The 22100-nt window shown below is 55.7% G+C and overlaps 1 protein-coding gene across 2 annotated transcripts; it reads left to right on the forward strand.

Annotated features, from left to right (window-relative positions):
- Nucleotides 1-7739: 7739 nt before the first annotated feature.
- Nucleotides 7740-20127, forward strand: LOC118356903 (cytochrome P450 11B1, mitochondrial-like). 2 transcript variants are annotated; one of them, XM_035727185.1, is made up of 9 exons: nucleotides 7740-8005; nucleotides 8455-8610; nucleotides 14268-14467; nucleotides 14599-14802; nucleotides 15090-15244; nucleotides 16251-16417; nucleotides 16849-16927; nucleotides 17025-17222; nucleotides 17463-20127. In XM_035727185.1, exons 1-9 carry the CDS (start codon nucleotides 7767-7769, stop codon nucleotides 17574-17576), a joined length of 1512 nt encoding a protein of 503 aa, XP_035583078.1. In that variant the 5' UTR covers nucleotides 7740-7766; the 3' UTR covers nucleotides 17577-20127. The 2 variants fall into 2 exon arrangements, with proteins under 2 accessions (XP_035583078.1, XP_035583079.1); XM_035727186.1 differs by lacking the exon at nucleotides 16849-16927.
- The last annotated feature ends 1973 nt before the right edge of the window (nucleotides 20128-22100 follow it).

Raw genomic sequence — 22100 nt, forward strand, 5'->3', positions numbered from 1 at the left:
TAGTTTTTTTGGGAGATTTTTGATTACTGCTTCAATTTCCTTGCTGCTTATGGGTCTGTTTAGGTTTTCTGTTTCTACCAGTTTTGGTAGTTCATATGTCTCTAGGAATGCATCCATTTCTTCCCGATTGCCTAATTTGTTGGCATACAGTTGCTCATAATATGTTCTTATAATTGTTTGTATTTCTTCAGTGTTGGTTGTGATCTCTCCTCTTTCATTCATGATGTTTATTTATTTGGATCCTTTCTGTTTTCTTCGTGATAAATCTGGCCAGGGCTTTATCAATCTTACTAATTCTTTCAAAGAACCAGCTCCTAGTCTCGTTGTCTGTTCTACTGTTCTTTTGGTTTCTACTTCACTGATTTCTGCTCTGATCTTTGTTATTTCTCTTCTGCTCCTTGGTTTAGGCTCTATTGCTGTTCTTTCTCCAGATTCTTTAGGTATAGGGTTAGGTTGTGTATTTGAGACCTTTCTTGTTTCTTGAGAAAGGCTTGTACTGCTCTATACTTCCCTCGTAGGACTGCTTTTGCTGCATCCCAAAGATTTTGAACAGTTGTGTTTTCATTTTCATTTGTTTCCATGATTTTTAAAAATTCTTCTTTAATTTCCTGGTTGACCCATTCATTCCTTAATAGGATGCTCTTTAGCCTCCATGTATTTGAGTTCTTTCCAACTTTCCTCTCGTGATTGAGTTCAAGTTTCAAAGCAGTATGGTCTGAAAATATGCAGGAAATGATCCCAGTCTTTTGGTACCGGTTGAGACCTGATTTGTGACTCAGGATGTGATCTATTCTGGAGAGTGTTCCATGTGCAGTAGAGAAGAATGTGTATTCTGTTGCTTTGGGATGGAATGTTCTGAATATATCTGTGAAGCCCATCTGGTCCAGTGTGTCATTTAAGGCCCTTATTTCCTTGTTGATCTTTTACTTGGATGATCTGTCCATTTCACTGTGGTGGGTGTTAAAGCGCCCTACTATTATTGTATTATGTCGATGTGTTTCTTTGATTTTTGTTATTCGTTGGCTTATATAATTGGCTGCTCCCATGTTAGGGACATAAATATTTACAATTGTTAGATCTTCTTGTTGGATAGACGCTTTAAGTATGATAGAGTGTCCTTCCTCATCTCTTATTATAGACTTTGGTTTAAAATCTAATTTGTCTGATATAAGGATTGCCACCCCAGCTTTCTTTTGGTGTCCATTAGCATGGTAGATGGTTTTCCAGCCCCTCACTTTAAACCTGGAGGTGTCTTTGGGTCTAGAATGAGTCTCTTGCAGACAGCATATCGATGGGGGTCTTGTGTGGTTTTTTGTTGTTGTTGTTTTGTTTTATCCAGTCTGATACCCTGTGTCTTTTGATTGGGGCATTGAGCCCATTTACATTCAGGGCAACTACTGAAAGATATGAGTTTAGTGCCATTGTATTGCCTGTAAGGTGACTGTTACTGTATATTGTCTTTGTTCCTTTCTGATCTATGTACTTTTAGGCTCTCTCTTTTCTTAGAGGACCCCTTTCAATATTTCTTGTAGGGCTGGTTTGGTGATCACAGATTCTTTTAGTTTCTGTTTGTCCTGGAAGCTTTTTATCTCTCCTACTATTTTCAATGACAGCGTAGCTGGATATAGTATTCTTGACTGCATATTTTTCTCATTTAGTGCCCTGAATATGTCATGCCAGTCCTTTCTGGCCTGCCAGGTCTCTGTGGATAGGTCTGCTGCCAATCTAAAAAGCTTAATGAAATCCGAGCAAAACTAGAGGGGCAGGTGACTGCCATGTCCACAGGAGGCCATGGGGGCGAGCATGCCCCACCCCAAGTAAATTTGCTTAAGGAAGGAAAAGAGCATAGAAAACATGACAAAAGAACAAGATACAGTCAAAAAATAGTAGGGGGATTGCCCCGAAAGAAAAAAAAAATCTACAGAGAACACCTAGGAATGAGAAATAAAGAAGTGGAGCATAGAAATTGGGGGATCGGTGTAATATTACATACGACACATAGGTGAAGAGTGAGTAAGAAACTGCGGTGTCAGCTGTTAACCTCACAGCAGTGATTTTGCCAGGAAAATAGGCGTTTCAGAGAATTGCAGCTCAGGATGAACAAGCGACAGGTGAACCACAGGCTAGTCCCACAAACAAGGGGAGGAACGTTAATTCAGGGTGAAGGAGGAGGAAGTTGGGAGGGTGGTTTTGAAGGAAAGTCCGCCGGAGGCTAGCAGGGCTTCAGGCTGACGCTGGGTACTGGCAGCTGAGCTGCAGGGGCGGTGGATTTCATGTGGGAGCCCCATCTTTTTTTTGTTTTTTAAGATTTCTTTCTTTCCTTCTTTCTTTATTTCTTTATTTATTTGACAGAGAGACAGTGAGAGAGGGAACACAGGCAGGGGGAGTGGGAGAGGGAGAAGCAGGCTTCCCGCCGAGCAGGGAGCCCGATGCAGGGCCCGATCGCAGGACCCTGGGATCAGGACCCTGCGATCATGACCTGAGCCGAAGGCAGAGGCCCAATGACTGAGCCACCCAGGCGTCCCATGGGAGCCCCATCTTTCCCTGTGGGGCCCATAACTGATGATGCTTCCTGGGATGGACACGGAGGGGTAGGTGCCCCCTGCCAGCCTCCCCTTCTAGCTCCCAGAGTCGACTCTCATGAAGTTTTCCCTTTACTCTTTTTCACAAAGCTGAACACATTGCGGGCGCCTGGGTGGCTCGGTTGGTTGGGCGACTGCCTTCGGCTCAGGTCATGATCCCGGAGTCCCGGGATCGAGTCCCGCATCGGGCTCCCTGCTCGGCGGGGAGTCTGCTCCTCCCTCTGACCCTCTTCCCTCTCGCGCTCTCTATCTCTCATTCTCTCTCTCTCAAATAAATAAATAAAATCTTAAAAAAAACAGCTGAACACATTGCTTAAATGAAACTCACAGAAGAAAAGAGATGGGAAACGCAAAGAGACCGGAATGCGCGGACAATGGGAGGGCATAGTGTAATAGAGAAGTAGGGAGAACCCCAAAGAAGTTGAGGGAATAGAGCACAGGCAATATTCACAGTAAGAATCGTGGAGGATTTGCCAAGGGGATCAAGGATCGAGGCGAGCGAGAGGGGAGGCATCGTTTCCTCGGCCCAAACTTTCAGTTTTATGGGATGAAAAGAGACGTGCGGATGGGTGACAGTGATGGACACACAACGAGTTGATCAAAATTAATAGCACTGAACTGAGCACTAAAAAATAGTGAAGGAGGTAACGTTCTTACTATGCGTATTTTAAAACCATAAAAAAAGAAATGGAAAACATGGGGTAAACTGAAAATAGGACGTAAAGTATAATCATTCTACGTCAGTTATCACATGTATGTAAACAGAATGAATTTGGGAGGAAAAGACAACGAGTTGAAGCTGGCAAGAAGACACCGTTGCATGGCGCTCCGGGGTGGGGAGGGGGTGGGGGGCCGTCAAGTTCCCGAGAGGTTGAAATTCGCAGGATGGAACTATACATCCCAGGCAACCGCGACCAAAAGATGCACCCATGATGCTGGGGTGGGAAGTGCACTAGTGTCTTCAGTGGACCAGGGGAGGGCCCCCCGGGACCGAGAGCCAGCATGGGGCCCTCTTGCCACCCACTCAGTAGGCTGCCTAGAGGGATGGAGGCCCCAGAGCCGCCGCAGGTGGCGATGAACACACTGCACGAGCCAGCCCTCGGGCTGTCAGAGTCTTCTCCGCGCCCAGCTGGAGTACCGATGCATCTGGCGACGTCAGGGACACTGCCAGAGAGAGCCGCGCGGGAGAAGCCCCCACCACAGAAAGCTTCGGGTCTGTACAGCTGCCTGGCTTAGGGAGCGCGATGTCCACTGAGGATGACAGGATTCGCTAACAGCCTTTTCACTGTCTCACCGCTGTCCCGTCTCAAACCGATGGGGACAATAGGAAGAGGCAGGCGCGCACGCGCGCGCACACACACACACACACACACACACACACACACACACACAGACACACACTCCCGCCACCCCACGGAGACCCAAGTTCAAAGCAGTGAGCGCTGCGGGTTTTCAACGTGGAGGACAGGAAGCAGAACGTGAACGCGGTGACGGAAACCCGGAGTCCGCGAGACGATCCCGGGGAGGAAGCAGGGAGCACAAAGGTACAGCGGTTGGAGATGCCCGTGTTCCATGGAAAGGCACCCGTGGGCTCCACGGCGTCAAAGACCCTAGTGGGGTGGAGGCACAGGGTGCTGGGCGGCCGAGGGTGTCTGCTTACCGGGGCCGTTCGTCCACTCAGGAAACACTGCCTGCGTCTTCACCCACGTCACACCTGCCACCCATGAGGCCAGGCGAGTTGTTGGTCCAGGGTTGAAGGACAAGCTAAAGGCCAGCCCGCTGCACTTGGAGTCCCGTGTCTTCCCCGAGCTGCGCACAGCAGCTGCGCAGAGAGCGCAGATTCCACACAGAAGCTGCAGGCCCCTGTGGGGTCCACTCTCTGTCTGGCTTTCGGATTGCCGGTGTGTCTCCTACTGGAGATCAGCCTGGAAGGGGGAGCTCGGGTAGGGTCAAGGCCGTTTGTCTGCTCCTTGGTCTGTCTGCTGGGAGGAGCCCGGGTGCATCTCCCCTCCCTGGGCGGCTGTGAGAACCGTCCCTGTCTTCACAGCACTTGACCAGGTGGCCGGGGCCCTGCCCTCCGCTGGTCTGCAGGCTGCAGCAGGGGAGAAGCCGCTGTCCCCAGCCTGGGGCCTGACTGTGTCCCGACTGTGTCCCGCCGGCCCCAAGCAGGCTCCCCGGCACCCACACTGGCCTGCGGGCCTCGAGGTCCGTTGCCTTCTCGCGGGCGCCCTCTTCGGGGTGGAAGGAACACCGGACCCAACCCAAGCCCTAGAAGACGGGCAGCAGCGTCCATCTATCTACCTCCCCACCGGCAGCGCACCTACCTCCCTGTTTCCCCCAACGCAAGGCCCCATCGCGGGGTCTCCCAGGCCCGCTCGGGTCCTTACTTTAAACAGCTGTGTCTCCCTCTCAAATAAATAAAATCTTTTAAAAAATTAAAAACAAACAAAACAAAACAAAACAGCTGTGTTTAGTGCACGTCCTTGTCTCGTTTTCAAAGGCTGTGCTTGAAACATCGTGCTGTTGTGAGCGGCTGACACGTGTGCCTGGCCACTCGGTGCTCTGTCTTGCCACCTGGCCCTGCCATCGCTGTGGGTCCTTCTCCCTGCATGCCCTGTGGCAGCGCTGCCCGCCGCTGTGGGGAAGTCAGCTGCGAGCACGGAAGGCAACCACGCGCTTCTCTCGCACCACGTCACGTGTGGTGGTTCGTGCTGAGCACGGGAAGGAAGGCAGGCAGGACCCCCGTTTCCATCACCTGAACTTCAGTGGTGTGCACGGGCGGCGTGTAAAAGCCTTCCCCCACCCCCCACCCCCGACTGGGCATCTGGGCGCGCTTGTTCCCGGTTTCTCGCCGGCTTTCCCTAGGGCACAAGTGCACACATGATACCAGGTTGGGAGCATAATACCATGGAAATAAGGGGGTGGAAACTGCTGGATGCTAGGGCACGTTCTGTGCGGTGCTTCCTGCTTCCGGAAGAGGGGGTCCCCTGTGTCGCCCCCCCTTCCCCCGCCCCCGCGCCCTGCCGGTTGCCAGCCGTCCCTGTGGTCGGGGCTCGAGGCGCGGCTGCAGTTGGCCTGCCGGCCTCCAGAGGGCGACCCGGAGTCCCGTCGTCTGGGCGGCTAGGGCCCTGGAGCTCCGCGGGGGGCGCCGCCCGGCAGCTGCTGCGGCCGCGCTGGGCTTGGGGCTGCCTCCCGCAGCCGAGGGGAGGGAGTCAGAGAAGCCCGTTGGGGGAGCAGCCTCAGTCCCTGGAGTTGGGGGCAGGAAGGACCGGGGATGAAGTGTGGACGAGCCGGGGCCCAAGCCCCAGGACAGGAAGGAGGACGGACCCCGATGGACTTGCTCCCAGCAGCCCGCACACCTCAGCTCTTTTTTTGCAGAGACGGGCCCGGGGCTCAGGCTGCCCCTCAGCTGACGGCCCCTCTTCCGGACACTGGGCCTTGGGGCCGGCCTGGGCCCGCTTGGCCCCTTGCCCCCCCAGCTCGGCCTCAGAGGAGACACCCCCCCCCCCCCCCAGGGACTGCCTTCCCCAGAGGAGCCCTCCAGGGAGGGCCTGCCAGGCCTGTGGGGCCGCGGGGAGCGGAAGCACTGACAGCCCTCCTGTGTGCGCACCAAGGAGGAAGCTTCGCAAGAAAGTTTTTCTGGGACCTGCTCCTGGGTCCCGGGGCCAGGGGGCCGGGGCGCCGGGAGGCCCCGGGAGTTCGTTCGGGGCACGTACAGGAGCGTCTGCTGCCCGCACTTCCCTGTTGGAGCCGGCCCCACGGTTCCTCTGGGCAGGAGAGGCTGACGGCCGGCCATCCGGATCCCCAGCTTCCTCGTGGCAGGCTGTGTGGGGCCACGGAAAGCTGGCCCGCGGCGACAGCGCTGACGGGCCCGAGAGTAGAGCAGCAGAGACCACGAGGGGCTGGGGCTGGAGGGCCCACGGGCAGGGACGGGCAGCAGGAGTGTCCAGCGTGGCCTGGGCCGGTGCGGCTCCGGCCGGGCCCTCTGTCCGAGGACAGCTTGTACACCGGCGGCGGGGGCTGAGGCACCGCGCACATCTCCGCTTGCTGAAGGGGCCTTGGCAGTTCTGACTCCTCCCCCGCCCCCCCCCCCAGCCCACGGAAGGGGCAGGAGCAGGGAACGGATTCAGTTGGAGGGGGGACCCTGGGAGGTGGCAGAAGCCCGGGGCCTCTGTCCCCTCCTCTGAACATGGGAACAATGACAGCGACAGCCACCTCGTGGGAATGCCACCAGGCGTCGGGGAGATAGATGCCCCAGGACCCCAAACCGTGGATCCACCCCCCAGAGGGTGGGGAGCCCGTGCCCACACCAACCCCTCTTCCCCCCCCACCCCCCACCCCCGCTACAGACTCGATAACGCGCCCCCGGCCTGAGCTCCGCGTCTGCGCCCCCCAAGAGCACGCTTCCGAAGGATGACAAAAGGAGGGTCTGGGCACTGAGCACAGGCCCGGGCAGGCCGGCCAAGCGTGGGCCAAGGCGAACCGTGCCTCTCACTTCCCTGCCCCAGGAGTGGTTTGCAGGCCACCCCATCAGTGACCCTCGTGTCCTGGGCACTCCCTGCTGCTGAGCTGAACCAGCCAGGCCAGACGGACAGGGCCTTGGCCACATCAGTGCCATCCCCAGGTGGGTCCTTGGATTCCTCTAACTGCCCCCCTGGGACTGAGAGCCCTCACTGGCAGGGACCCTTGCCAGCTCAGGGCGCACGTCTCGGTCCCCTGCACCCAGCCTAAGGCCTGGGGAAGAGCAGTCAAAAAAGGCCCGTGGGTTAATGCGATTAATGCCCTCCCCCTCCTCCCTGCTCTGGTCCTTGTAGAAAGGAGAGGAAAATAGCGCAGGCCCCTCTCATCTCTTGATAAGATAAGGGACCCATCCATCTTGCTCCCTTCCCCACTGGGGAGGAAGGAAGGGCCCCTACCCCTGCCAACCCCACTGAGCCCCCAGTCCAGACCCTGCACCTGCTCTCGACACCCACCCGCCAGCAGGCCTTGCGTAAGTGCGAGACAAGGCACCCATCCATCTCTTTCCTCCTCCTCCAGCCGGAGGCCTCCAGCCCTGACCCCTGCCCTGGGTTTCCTGGCCTGGTCCAGGGACAGCTTCTCCCATGACGTGATCAAGTCAGCCGGTCCAGGCCTCCAGGCGAGATAAAAGGATTGCGCTGACCGGGGGCGGGAGGGAGCATCAGAATGGCATTCAGGGCAAAGGCACGAGGGTGGCTGGCAGGGCGCTGGCTGTCCCTGAGCTGGGCACGCGCGCTGGGCACCAGAGCCGCTCCGGCCCCCAAGGCGGTGCTGCCCTTCGAAGCCATACCCCAGTGTCCCGGCAACAAGTGGATGAGGGTGCTGCAGATCTGGAAGGAGCAGGGCTCTGAGAACTTTCACCTGGAGATGCACCGGACCTTCCAGGAGCTGGGGCCCATTTTCAGGTAAAGCCCTTCCTGCCCGCCTCGGGGAGAGCACCCTCCCCGGCTCTCCTTACTGGCTGCTGAGGCCCGGCTGGGCGCCGCGCAGGCGCACTGCCACATCCCACCCGGCGGCCGGCGGCCTGTGCTCCTTCTGCTCCGTCTGCGTCCTTCGGAAGGCAGGCTGGGAGCTGAGCAGTGCCTGGGAGCTGCTCTGTGCCTTTGACCACGGACACCGCGGCTCTTGGGGAGGACGGAGCACTCCCCGGCTGGCCGCTGAGAGGGCAGAGCGCAGACAGGAGAGCAGGAGAGGCTTGCTGGGTTAGACAGCGGGAGGGAGCGCCTGCTCCGAGCCCCGGTCCACGGTCCGGGAGAACGGAGGGGCCAACAGGAGACAGGCCGGCTTGGTTCTGCGGCCTGAGGCCCAGGGTGGGACTCGGCCCCCCAGCAGGGCTCTGAGCTTTGTCCCACAGGTATGACGTGGGAGGGACGCACATGGTGTACGTGATGCTGCCCGAGGACGTGGAGAGGCTGCAGCGAGTGGAGAGCCCTCAGCCCTGGCGGCCGCCCCTGGACCCCTGGCTGGCCTACCGACAGCATCGTGGGCACAAATGTGGCGTGTTCTTGCTGTGAGAGCCAGTCGGGGGGGGTGGGGGGGTGGGGCGGGGCGTGGGCGCAGCCCGGTGCAGGGATGGCGAGGCCGGGAAGCCCGCAGGCGCCCCCCGCCCAGGGCCTGGGCAGGGGATGTCCTGTGTGTCCCGGGGCTGGGGAGGGGCGGTGGGGCCCTGGCCCTAGAGAGGAGGAAGGACGACCACTGCCATTAGGGGGCACCCACCCTGCGCCCACCTCCGCAGCTTGTCCCAGCAGGGTGGGCTTCTCCCTTCCTATGGGTCGGGAAGCCCAGGCCTGGGGGAGGGGAGTTACTGGCCAGGGGTCCCTGTCAGCGTGTGCGGGGTCTGACGGCCCCCCGGGACTGCAGCCCTCCGCAGGAGGACCCCTGTGGGATTTAGAGTTGAGCACAGGTAGCTTGGGACGGAGAGGCTGGGGGATGGGGAGAGGGCGGCCAGTAGAAGGCACCTTTGTTCAGAAGCTAAACTCTAAGTGGGTGCCTGCATGAGCATGAGTCTGTGCATGTGCCCCTGTGTGTGTGTGTGTGTGTGTGTGTGTGTGTGTCTGGGGGGAGTGTCTGACTGGGTGGACCTCTCTGGGCCCTCGGAATATGCCTGTGGTGTGTGTGTGGGCGCTCATGTCATAAGATGCCTGTGGTGTGTGTGGGTGCTCACCTGTCATAAGCGTGTGAATGCCGGTGTGTTTGCCCACGTTGGCTTGCTTCCGTTTGTGTTCATGCCACTGCATGCGTGTTGGCACGTGTGCATGTTTTTGCTCATTGTGTGTGCACGCATGTGGTTTTGTACGTACCTGCATACGTATGAGTGTGCCTGCATGTGTGTGCATGGTTCTGAGCGTTCCAACTGTGCTTGTGGGAACTGTGGGTGTGTTCACGTGTGTTGCCTGTGTCAGCGAGCACATATACAGGTGTCCCGGTGTGTCATGTGCCTCTTTCTGGGCATATGTGTGTGCACTGGTGTGCAAATGTGCACGTGTGTGCATGCGATCATTCGCACTACCTGCAGGCAGCCAGCCAAAGAAAAGAACGTGTTTCTGCTCGAATGTGGCTGAGAATGCAGATCCCTACCCACCATTCGCTGGAGACATCTGCGGAGCCCCCCGTTGCTTTGGGCTCTGGTTTGCTTGGAGAAATCTGGTCTAATTTAATCATCATCACCCTGTTGGGGAGAATGCTTTTCTCCTCCTCCCCCCCACCTGCCCCCATCCTCCTCCTCCTCCCCTTCTTCTTCTTCTTCCTCTTCTTCTTTCTTCTTCTTCTTCCTTCTCCTCCTCCTCCTCTTCTTCTTCCTCTTCCTCCTCTTCTTCCTCTTCCTCTTCTTCATCTTTCTTCTTCCTCTTCTTGCTCCTCCTCCTCCTCCTCTTCTTCTTCCTCTTCCTCCTCTTCTTCCTCTTCCTCTTCTTCATCTTTCTTCTTCTTCTTCCTCCTCTTCTTCCTCTTCCTCTTCTTCTTCTTCCTCTTCTTCTTTCTTCTTTTTCTTCCTCTTCTTCTTCTTCTTCTTTCTTCTTCTTCTTCCTCTTCTTCTTTCTTCTATCTTCTTCTTCTTTTTTCTTCTTCTTCTTCTTCTTTCATCTTCTTCTTCTTCTTCTTCCTCCTCCTCCTCCTCTTCTTCTTCCTCTTCCTCCTCTTCTTCCTCTTCCTCTTCTTCATCTTTCTTCTTCTTCTTCCTCCTCTTCTTCCTCTTCCTCTTCTTCTTCTTCTTCCTCTTCTTCATCTTTCTTCTTCTTCTTCTTCTTCTTTCTTCTTCTTCCTCTTCTTCTTCCTCCTCTTCTTCCTCTTCTTCTTCCTCTTCCTCCTCTTCTTCCTCTTCCTCTTCTTCCTCTTCTTCTTCTTTCTTCTTCTTCTTCCTCCTCCTCCTCCTCTTCTTCTTCCTCTTCCTCCTCTTCTTCCTCTTCCTCTTCTTCCTCTTCCTCTTCTTCATCTTTCTTCTTCTTCTTCTTCTTCTTCTTCCTCTTCTTCTTTCTTCTTCTTCTTCCTTCTCCTCCTCCTCCTCTTCTTCTTCCTCTTCTTCCTCTTCCTCTTCTTCCTCTTCTTCATCTTTCTTCTTCTTCCTCCTCCTTCTCCTCCTCTTCTTCTTCCTCTTCCTCCTCTTCTTCCTCTTCCTCTTCTTCATCTTTCTTCTTCTTCTCTTCTTCCTCCTCTTCTTCTTCTTCATCATCTTCTTCTTCTTCCTCTTCTTTTCTTCCTCTTCCTCTTCTTCTTCTTTCTTCTTCCTCTTCGTCTCTTCTTTCTTCTTCCTCTTTTTCTTTCTTCTTCTTCTTCTTCTTCTTCTTCTTCCTCTTCTTCTTTCTTCTTTCTTCTTCTTTTTTCTTCTTCTTCTTCCTCTCCTTTCGTCTTCTTCTTCTTCTTCCTCCTCCTCCTCCTCCTCTTCTTCTTCCTCCTCCTCCTCTTCTTCCTCTTCCTCTTCTTCATCTTTCTTCTTCTTCTTCTTCCTCTTCTTCATCCTTCTTCTTCTTCCTCTTCTTCTTCTTCTTCTTTCTTCTTCTTCTTCTTCCTCTTCTTCTTCCTCTTCCTCCTCTTCTTCCTCTTCCTCTTTTTCTTTCTTCTTCCTCTTCTTCTCTTCTTTCTTCTTCTTCCTCTTCCTCTTCTTCTTTCTTCTTCTTCCTCTTCTTCTTCTTCCTCTTCTTCTTCTTCCTTTTCTTCTTTCATCGTCTTCTTCTTCTTCTTCTTCCTCCTCCTCCTCTTCTTCCTCTTCCTCTTCTTCTTTCTTCTTTCTTCTTCTTCTTCTTCTTCCTCTTCTTCTTTCGTCATCGTCTTCTTCTTCTTTTTCCTCTTCCTCCTCCTCTTCCTCCTTCTCTTCTTCCTCTTCCTCTTCTTCATCTTTCTTCTTCTTCTTCCTCTTCTTTCTTCTTCTTCTTCTTCTTCTTCCTCTTCTTTTTCTTTCTTCTTCTTCCTCTTCTTCTTCTTCTTCCTCTCTCTCCTCCTCTTTTTCCTCTTCTTCTTTTCCTTCCTCTTCTTTTTTCCTTCTCCTCTTCCTCCCCCTCTTCTTCTTCCTCCTCCTCCTCTTCCTCTTCTTCCTCCTCTTCTTTTCCTTCCTCTTCTTCCTTTTCTCCTTCTCTTCCCCTTCTCCTCCTCCTCCTCCTGCTTCTCCTCCTCCTGCTCCTCTTCCTTCTTTCTAATTGAGATATAATTAACATACACTGTTATATTAGTATCAGGTGTACAATGGAATGATTCAACACTTCTATACATTACTCAGTGCTCATCATGACGAGTGTACTCTTGATCCCCATCCCCCATTCCCCCCCCACCCCCACCCCCTCCCCTCTGGCAACCACCAGTTTGTTCTCTGTATTTAAGACTCTGATTTTTGTTTGTCTCTTTCTTTCTGTGTTTGTTCCTTTGCTTTGTCTCTTAAAATCTACATATGAGTGAAATCTTATGCTAATCTTCTCTGACTGACTTTTTTCGCTTAGCATGTTACCTTCTAGATCCATCCGTGTTGTTGCAAATGGCAAGCTCCCATTCTTTCTAGTGACTGGGTAATATTCCATCTTATTTATAAGTATCTATCTGTATATCTTGACAATCGTAAATAGTGCTGCAGTAAACATCGGGGTGCAGGTATCTTTTCGGATTGGTGTTTTCATTTTCTTTGGGTAAATAGCCAGTAGTGGAGCTAGTTTTAACTTTTTGAGGAACCTCCATACTCTTCTCCAGAGCGGCTGCAGCAGTCTGCATTCCCAGCAACAGTGCACGAGGGCTCCCCTTTCTCCACATCCTCGCCAACACCTGTCGTTTCTTGTGGTTTTGATTTTAGCCATTCTGACAGGTGTGAGGTGATGTCTCATTGTAGTTTGATATGTATTTCCCTGATGATGGGTGATGTTGAACCTCTTTTCGTGTGTCTGTTGACCATCACTATGTCTTCCTTGGAAAAATGTCTGTTCAGGTCTTCTGCCGTTTTTAATCGGACCGTTTATTTGTTTGGTGTGTGATCGCATGAATTCTTTATCTGTTTTGGATATTTAGGCTATCATATGTATCATTGGCAAATATCGTCTGCCACTCAGTAGCTTCCCCTTTTCCTTCTGTTGATGGTTTCCTTCGCCGTGCAAAACCTTTTCATTTTGGTGAGGTCCCGATAGCTTAATTTTGCTTTTCTTTCCCTTGCCTCAGGAGACACGTCTAGGAAAATATTTCTACAGCCCATGGCAGAGACATTACTGCCTGTGTTCTCTTCTTGGAGTTTTATGGTTTTGGGTCTCACACTTTGGTCTTTCATCCATTTCGAGTTTATTTTTGTGTATGGTGTAAGGAAGCGGTCTAGTTTCATTCTCCCGCGTGGGGCTGCCCAGGTTTCCCAGCACCATTTGTTGAAGAGACTGTCTAGATTAATTGAACATACAGTCGTGGGTTTGCTTCTGGGCTTTCTCTCCTGTTTCACTGATCTATGTGCCTGCTTCTGTGCCAGCACCATACAGAATGATCACTACCGCTTTGTCGTATAGCTTGAAATCTGGGATTGTGGTACCTCCAGCCTTGTTCTTCTTTCTCCAGGTTGCTTTGGCTGTTCAAGGTCTTTGGTGGTTCCATACAAATTTTGGCATCATTTGTTCTAGTTCCGTGAAGAATGTTTTGGTCTTTTGATAAGGATTGCACTGAATCTGTAGATTGCTTTGGGTCATGTGTACATTTTAACAAGATTTGTTCTTCCAAACCCTCAGCGTGGCATAGCTTTCCATTTCTTTGTGTCGTCTTCAGTTTCTTTCATCTGTGTCTTATAGTTTTCAGAGTACGGGGCTTTCACCTCCTTGGTTAAGTTTATTCCTAGGCATTTTGTTATTTTTGGTGCAATTGTAAATGGGAGTGCTTCCTTCATGTCCTTTTCTGCTACTTCGTTATTAGCCTACAGAAATGCAACAGGTTTCTGTATACTGATTTTGTATCCTGTGACCTTACTGAATTCAGTTATCAGTTCTAGTTTTTGTTTTGTATGGTTTTGTTTTTTGGTGGAGCCTTTAGGGTTTTCTATATATAATATCATGCCATCTATAGGTGGGGAGAACATTTTATTACTTCTGCCTTACCCATTTAAGTCATAGCCACAGCAATCAGACAAGAAAAAGAAATAAAAGACACGCAAATTGGAAAGGAAGAAGTAAAAGTCTGGGCTCTGTTTGGAGTATATTACGTGAGAGGCGGTTTGGCTCCTGCCCTGGAGGAGCAAGAGACAGGCGAGGACAGGACTAGGTGTGACTGGCACAGGGGCAGCATTCTCAGCAACAGGGAGGGTGGGAGGTGAGGGGTGCCAGGGGCCTCTCACACTGGGACGTGGTGTGAGCAGGGTGGCAAAGGTCGACAGGAGGGCCAGCCTTCCTCCTTCCTCCCGGGAAAGGGAGGGCCCGGATGGGTGCTGATGTGCCAGCAAGGGACCCCGTGGGTGTGCACAAACAAACGCCATGAACCCACGTGGTACGGCCAGGCAGAAGTTCTGGGCTCAACCCACTTTAGATTGGAGCATGCTGGGCACAGCACACAGGGCCTCCCTGAGAGAAAGGGCTGCAGCCGAGGCCGACAGGTGGGCAGCCTGCTCCCTAGGACCAGAGGCAGCTCCCTGCCTCACTCCTTCCCCTTGGAGACAAGGAAGATGGGGTCCAGGGCTGGTCCCCAGCTGCTGACCCTGGCTTCCCTGAAGCTCCTCTCTCTACTCTACAGAAACGGGCCTGAATGGCACTCGAACCGAATGAAGCTCAACCCAGACGTGCTGTCGCCACAGGCCGTGCAGAAGTACATCCCTATGGTGGACGGGGTGGCGAGGGATTTCTCAAAGGCCCTGAAGTCAAGAGTGCTGCAGAATGCCCGGGGGAGTCTGACCCTGGACATCCAGACAAGCATCTTCTACTACACCATAGAAGGTAGGGAGGTGCCAGGCTCGCTGTGGCAGGGGCAGGCCAGGGACCTGGACTGGGACGGGGCAGGTGTGCAGGAGGAGGCCTCCATGAGGCCACTGGCTGCGCGAGGCTCAGCAACCGTACCCTCTCCACAGCAAGCAATTTAGCCCTTTTTGGAGAGCGGCTGGGTCTCCTCGGCCATAGCCCCAGTCCTGCCAGCCTGAACTTTATCCAGGCTCTGGAGGCCATGTTGAAGTCCACCGCACAGCTCATGTTCATGCCCAGGGGCCTATCACGCTGGACAAGCACCAAGGTGTGGAAGGAGCACTTTGAGTCCTGGGACTACATCTTCCAGTATGGTGAGGGCCAGAGACGGCGCCAGCTTGTGGAAGAGAGTTGGGTAGCAAGGACACCAGGGTCCCCAGTGTCCACTCCCCAAATTCTGGGGGGAGGGCCGAGGCCACCTCGGGGGGCTCGTGGCGTCTCTGTGGCCCAAGAGACTTGGCAAGGAGGCCGGGCTGGGCTGGGCTGGTCCTGAGCATGTGGCACAGGAGCAGGGAGTCCTGGGGGTGTGGTGGGCTGCCCGGGCAGGGGATTGAGGAGAAGCCTGCCCAGCACCAGGCCCGGGTCCCTCTGTGCCCCACAGCCAACAATGCCATCCAGAAGATCTACCAGGAGCTGGCCCTCGGCCGCCCGCAGCACTATAGTGGCATCGTGGGGGAGCTGCTGATGCACGCGGACATGACCCTGGAGTCAGTCAGGGCCAACTCCATCGAACTCACCGCCGGGAGCGTGGACACGGTCAGGCTAGCGACCCGCCCTGCCCTAGGACATGGAGCCTCAAACTACAGGCAGCATCCCCACATGCCAAGTGGTTCCTACAGGCCCCTGTTTGGAGCCGATGGAAGGCTCTGATCTGAGGGGGGTGTGGGGGGGGGCAGGGAAGGGGTTGCAGTTGCTTGGGAGAGAAGCCATGCTACAGGCCCATTGCAGAATGGCTGAGGCCCAGGGACATGCAGCAGCACAGACGCCCTTCAAACGTCTGGGTCCTGAGAAGGGGGGAGGGCTGAGATGCAGCTGGAGGGATGCCTGCACAAGGAGCCCCTCCTAGGGACAGAGTACATTTGGCTCTCATTACAGACGCTTTGGAGGTGACGGGCTGATGACGGAAAGGGCAGCACGGGGCTCCAGCTTGTAGAAGAGAGAGCAGATAGCGACCCAGCTCGCAGGGGTGCGGTGTAGGGAGGTGCAGGCAGGTCCCAGGGCGTGGAGTGCGGCCGAAGCCTCCTGCCCCTAGACCCAACCTTCATCTGCCTGCATCCCCGAGGTCCCACTCTGGGCCAGGCACCCAGGCTTCTGAGCAGAGGCACAGACCCCAGGGTGGAGAGACTCCCTGAGCAGAGGCTGAGGTGCAGCCAGAGTTAGGGTCCACCCTGGACCCTTCATGTTAGGACCCCATGGTCTGGGCTGACCTGCCTCTGGGTGCCCAGGGGAGATCACCCAATGGGTGCCAACAGGTCCAGGGATGTAGAACAACACCCTACCTGCACCGCCCCCACAGCTGAGTAGGTGGACCCCCAGGAGGGTGAGAAGCTGGCCCTGAGGTGGCTGGAGGAGGAGGCCTGGATCTTCACCAAACTCGGGGACACCTTCCCTGAGGGATTCAAGGGAGGTAGATGAGGCGGGTTTTAGATCTTGAGGTCTCAGATCCCCCAAGGGAAGACCATCTTCCTGGGGGAGATGCCCTGGGGGACAGAGGTGCATGGCCTGTGCCAAGGTCTGAACCCCGTACCCGTGGCTCCTGCAGACAGCCTACCCCTTGTTGATGACTCTCTTCGAGCTGGCTCGGAACCCTGATGTGCAGCAGGCCCTACGCCAGGAGAGCCTGGTGGCCGAGGCCAGAATTGCTGAGAATCCCCAAAGGGCAACCACAGACCTGCCCCTGCTGCGGGCGGCCCTCAAGGAGACCTTGAGGTGGGTGTGGCAGACCCTGGCTGCCCCGGCTGCTCTGGCCCCACTGCCCGGAGAGGAGTGCTCAGTGGGGCCTGCAGACAGATCCTGGGGCTGAGGAGCAGTTTGCCCAAGATGCATGCCCCGTACCTCCTCTCCTTCTCCCTGAAGGGATAGGGACACTTCTTCCTCTGGGATCCCGCTCCAGTGCCCTGGGTGCCATCCTCGGCCGTGCCCTCCTTGGCCGGGGCTGCTCAGGCTGGGAGAGTTTTGTCTGAGCTCAGGAGGTGCAAAGAACCAGCTCCTCATGATCTGGGCTTCCCGGTGCCAGAAGCGACTTGTGAGGGAGGCGGGGCGCTCCCCTTGGCCAGTGGCTCCTGGGCTAGGAAGGCCGCAGAAGGGAAGCGAGGGTCCCTGTGACAGGTGAGGACCCTGTTGGATGTCCCTATGCACAGGCTGTACCCTGTGGGTATCTCAGTGGACCGACAGGTGGGCTCGGACGTGGTGCTGCAGAACTACCACATCCCGGCAGGGGTGAGTGGGGCCCCACAGTCCCTCCGGCAGATGCCAAGCCCCAAAGACCGTTGCCCACAGGGGGCCACTGACACTGCCCCTCCCCACCTGTCCGCAGACCTTGGTCAAGGTGCAGCTCTACTCCCTGGGTCGAAACCCCTCTGTGTTCCCAAGGCCCGAGCGCTACCATCCCCAGCGCTGGCTGGACAACAGGAGCTCTGGCACCAGGTCCCCCAACCTGGCCTTCGGCTTTGGCCTGCGCCAGTGCTTGGGGCGGCGCCTGGCAGAGACAGAGATGCTGCTCCTGCTGCACCATGTGAGCAGGCCTGGGCCGCCCCGGGGCGCGGGGGGCAGGGGGAAGAATGAGATGCCACTGGGCAGGGCCTGGCCTGTGGGCAGGGTGGGGGCTGGGCATGCTGGGCGGCCTGGCTGAGAACCACTGGCTTCTCCTTCGCTGCACCCAGCCCAAGGAGTAGGGTCCAGGAGGGCGGGGGAGGTGAGGCCCGGACCATGGGACTGAGGAGTTGTGCTCCTGGAACCCGTGCCTCTGTCCTAGGTGCTGAACAACTTTCTGGTGGAGACCCTAACACACGAGGATGTAAAGATGATCTACCAGTTCATACTGATACCCTCCACCCTCCCCCTCCTCACTTTCCGGGCCATCAGCTAGTCACGTCACCACGCTGTCAGGCCAGCCACTCCGCCAGCCCCCCTCTGCCTGACCCCAGGTCACCCCTGTTTTCTCCCAAGGGCCCTGCTTCTTGAACCACGGCACTGGGCAGCCAGCACCTTGCACAAAGGGTCAGGGGGATGACCCTTGATTGCAGGTCCTGGCTGTGTGCCCAGTCCCCCCAGCACCTTCTCCAGCAAGGAGCACCATCGGAGGGCCTTTGAGCCTCTGTCGCCCCAACACTAGCTCCAGGGTCTTCGGAACCGCCGAACCCCCCGCCTCCCTGTCCAATCTCTTTTCCCCTCTGTACTCAACTCTGCCCCCATGAAGAGCTGCCAGCTTGGGGTCCCTGTCCTGCTCGTTGCCATTTCAAACGCCGTACTCATTTTCGGCAATGCTCTTGCCCAGCCTAGAGCTTCAAGCTCGGCTGTTGGTCGCCCCCCCAGCTGTTCTGCTCAGTCCACTTGGGCTCCTCCTGGCACTGCCAGTCCTCTGCGTTGTGGCTGAAGCACCCAGCCAAGGGCCCGGAGAAGTGGGTCAAGAGCAGTGTGTATTAGAAGAATAGCCACTGCGGCGCTGACGTGGACACCTGGGCCAATGGTACTCCTCTGAAAGCAGGGAGGATGGTGAACTCCTCTGGCTGGCCACAGGGTGACCACAGAGAAGTCTCTAGAAGGCGGCTTGGGGCCATCTCAGCCAGGCACAGCCACGTGTTCCCCTTAATGAAGCCCTCTGTGTGCAGTGCCTGGCGGCCCTCTGGCAGTGGCCCTCAGGAGAGGAGCCAGCCCTGACGTCGTGGGAGGAAGAGGCTCTGAACAGCTGAGAGCCGGCTGGGGTCTCCTGGCTGGCAGAAGCGAGCAGCCTGTCCCGTGCTGCCTGGGGCCAGGTGCCCCCGCCCCCGAGTAGAAAGGGGCCGGGAGGCAAGGCTGGGTGGTGGGGTCGCTCTGCTCGCCCTCCCTCCTAACCCCACCCCCACCTCCACTAGGGAGAACCAGACCCTGAGCTCACAGCAAGGCAGGGAGGGAGGCGGGGCCGCACCCTGGCTGAGCCAGCCCTGCCCGCGCCCAGGTGCCCCTAGGGCCTATGTTCCCGTGCAGATTCCCTGGAGAGGGAAAGGATTTGCACCCTCCTGGCCGATCGGTGGTGGAGGAGGACTGCTGCCAGTAGCGTCGGCTTCTCCCCGCTCCGGCCAGAGACGGCTGAAGGGGCCGTGGGGCCGCGGAGAAGAGGGGCTCCAGACCCTGCGGGCACACGGGCACAAGCCGGGGCCCGGCCTTTCCATTGCGCCCAGCCCTTCATCCCTCTGAGCCTCGAGTTCTTCCCGGGGCATTGTGTTCGAGAACTCCCACCTCACAGGCCCCGGGGAGGACCCAGCAAGTTGGCATCTGGAAGGTGCCCAGCTCTCTGCTTCAGCAGGCGCTCGATGAACGCAGATTCCTTCTCCGCCGCTCAAAAGTCACCTCTCTATTTGAGGCCCTGCTCTGTGGTGACGCGAGGTGGCAGGCAGGCCTGGAATGGAAGCCCCCCCCCCCCCCGGAGAGAGCCTGTGTGTGTCCCTCTGTGCTGCGGGGCACACGTGTTCCCTCCTCTTCACAGCAGCCCTGGCAGGGGAGCACTGAGCTGACCCGTGTGGCCCAGGCCGGGAAACCAAGGCTCGGAGAATCCGTCCAGCTGCACAGCCTCGCGGCTCATCCGTGGCAGAGGTGCCACGCGAACCCCGCTCCTCGGGCCCTCCCCGCGCCTCTTCCCCCCCATCAAAGGACGTGGGGTTGGGAGTGACCGCACACATCTTGGAAACAACCTCGCAGTAAAGCGTCTTGGGGTCAAAATCGTCTCTATGTCCGCGGCGCTCCTGCAGTCTCACTGTCCAGCGCTCTGTGGAAGTCCCTTTTCGTGTGTCCTGCTTGGAATTCCCCGAGGCTCTTGGCTGCGGACGTCCACTGGGCTCTTTCTGAAAATCCTCCAGGTGATCTGGAGGGACCCCGCTTGATGATCCTCGTTCCAGTGCCTCGTCAGGACTTCCCGTGCAGGAATAGCCTTGCCTTTAACATCGCGGACGTCCACAACCGGGACATCTGTTCCTCGGGCAGGGGGTCTGGGCTGAGGCTGCGCTGCACCTGAGCGATTCTCTGGCTCCTTCCAGTCCCCCAAGCATGGTCCCCTGCCCAGGGCCACCTTTTGTGTTCATTACTCAGCCTGGGGGTTCCCCGAAGACGCGAGGGACAAGAATCCTGAGCCAACGTGAGGGCGTTTATCCTGGTTCTCAGGCGGGAACGGATGGGTGTTCCACCTCACCCCCCGCCTTGCGGAACTCAGCTTCCTTCTCTTCTCCTGATACAGGCATAGTCTTTCAAAGTCCTACCCTGGGGCGCCTGGGGGGCTGCGCCGGTTAGGGATCTGCCTCGGGCTTGGGTCCTGATCCCAGGGTCCTGGGATGGAGCCCTGCACTGGGCTCCCTGCTCAGCGGGGAGTCTGCCTCTCCCTCTGCCGCTGCCCCTCCCCCAGCTCCTGCTCTGTCTCTCTCAAGTAAATAAATAAAATAAAATTTAAAAAAAGCTAATGATGTACTCTATGTTAGCTAATTGAATTTAAATTAAAAGAAAAGGTTTGCTGATTTTTGGTGTGTCCATTCACTGGAACGCTAGCCATCAGTAAACCAAAAACGAAAATAAGGTTCATACATAAGTGTTTGCAACAGTGATGTTCACCAGGTATTAACCAGTCAGGTCACCGTTATAGTGGTGTGTACATGGGGTCATATGTTCTTGCAAACACCTTGCTCCACTCCACACACTCATATACCACATAGCACATGTGTAGATTGTACTGTATTTTAAGCAAAACATTAATAGTGAAGAGAAAAATCTAAAAGCCTCTAGAAATCAGAGATAGGGGTCCCTGTGTGGCTCAGTCAGTTGAGCGTCCAACTTGACTTCAGCTCAGGTCATGATCCCAGGGTCCTGGGCGTCCACTCTTTGCTCAGCGGGAAGTCTGCTTCTCCCTCTGCCTCTGTTCCTCCTCTCTCTCTCAAGTAAATAAGTAATCTTTCAAAAGCATAGAAATCATTTGGGCGCCTGGGTGGCTCAGTCATTAAGTGTCTGCCTTCGGCTCAGGTCGTGATCCCAGGGTCCTGGGATCGAGCCCCGCATCGGGCTCCCTGCTCCGCGGGTAGCCTGCTTCTCCCTCTCCTGCTCCCCCTGCTTGTGTTCCCTCTCTCGTTGTGTCTTTCTCTGTCAAATAAATAAAATCTTTAAAAAAAAGAAATCATAGACAAATGTCCCCTGCATCTGTGATGACATCATCAGATGTCAGAGGAGCAGGGCACAAGTGTCCACAATGCAGAAGGGAATGACTTATAAGACGGAACCTAGCTCAGCCCCCTCCAAAGCCACAAGTACCTGCTGAAGGAAACACTCAATCAAGCAGCTCATTAACCACAGACCCTCACCGAAGGGGCTACTCAGAATCTGCTTCAGGGCGCCTGGGTGGCTCAGTTGGTTAAGCGACTGCCTTCGGCTCAGGTCATGATCCTGGAGTCCCGGGATCGAGTCCCACATCGGGCTCCCTGCTCAGCAGGAAGTCTGCTGCTCCCTCTGACCCTCTTCCCTCTCGTGCTCTCTGTCTCTCATTCTCTCTCTCTAATAAATAAATAAAAATCTTTAAAAAATAAAAAAAAAAGAATCTGCTTCAAAGAAAGGAAAGTTGGGGGGAGGGGCGGATGCCTGACAGACTCCGGAGTTCGAGCCCCTCTTCCCCATGTTGGGCCTAGAGCTTCCCTTTAAAGGGAAGAAAAAGGCACGTGAGCTGAGCTACGATGCGGGATATACAGCGTGAGCGTGGGCCCAGCAGCGGCGGCGGCGGCCGTGTGCAGACACACTGACCAGTCTCTGACCCCAGGGCCCGTGGGCCACACCCTTCGGCACTGAGCTCTGGAGTATTGGGACGTCCGGATGCGACCGGCTCCCGGCTGTGGCGCCTGTCCCTCAGCAGCACACTCCCAATCACCCTGTCTCTGCCTTCGGCAGATGCCAAGGGCACCGTGCTGAGGTTGGGCCTTCGGGCACAGCAGCAGGGGCTCCTGCCCAGGGCCAGGCTCCCTCCGGCGACCATGAGCTCTCCCTGCTGGCCCGCTGTGGGCATCCCTGTGGGGAGCCTGGGCAGCCTGAGCCGCAGGGTTAGTCCCCACTGCTTGAGCCTGGACGGGCAATTTAACTCCTGGTCTTCTGGATTTTTCCTTCATCTGCAAAACCATGCTGAAGGCATAACCACAGGAGTTATGATATTGCTTTAACATATCAACCACTAGCAGCCTCGAGTCCTTAGGTGTTACCTGTTCCACAGTTTCTAATGGTCACATGTCAACAAGGCTATGGAGGACGAACTGTCATTCTTCCACCTTATCAATCAGCAAATGGAGGCCCAAAATAAGAAGATCTTTGCCTGAGGACAAAAGGCTAAGGCGTGAGACAGTGGGGATTGGAACCCTCGTCCCCGTGACTACATGGCCCGGTGTCCTCCTGGGCT

Source organism: Zalophus californianus, chromosome 4 (assembly GCF_009762305.2).
Source record: "Zalophus californianus isolate mZalCal1 chromosome 4, mZalCal1.pri.v2, whole genome shotgun sequence".
NCBI lineage: Eukaryota > Metazoa > Chordata > Mammalia > Carnivora > Otariidae > Zalophus > Zalophus californianus.

What these genes read in the sequence shown, in the direction of transcription:
- LOC118356903 (XM_035727185.1), top strand. Translation starts at nt 7,767, where the DNA reads ATGGCATTCAGGGCAAAGGCACGAGGGTGGCTGGCAGGGCGCTGGCTG. An exon ending in AAATGTGGCGTGTTCTTGCT is followed by an intron (nt 8,611 to 14,267) that starts GTGAGAGCCAGT and finishes TCTACTCTACAG; the next exon opens with AAACGGGCCTGAATGGCACT. An exon ending in ACTACCACATCCCGGCAGGG is followed by an intron (nt 16,928 to 17,024) that starts GTGAGTGGGGCC and finishes ACCTGTCCGCAG; the next exon opens with ACCTTGGTCAAGGTGCAGCT.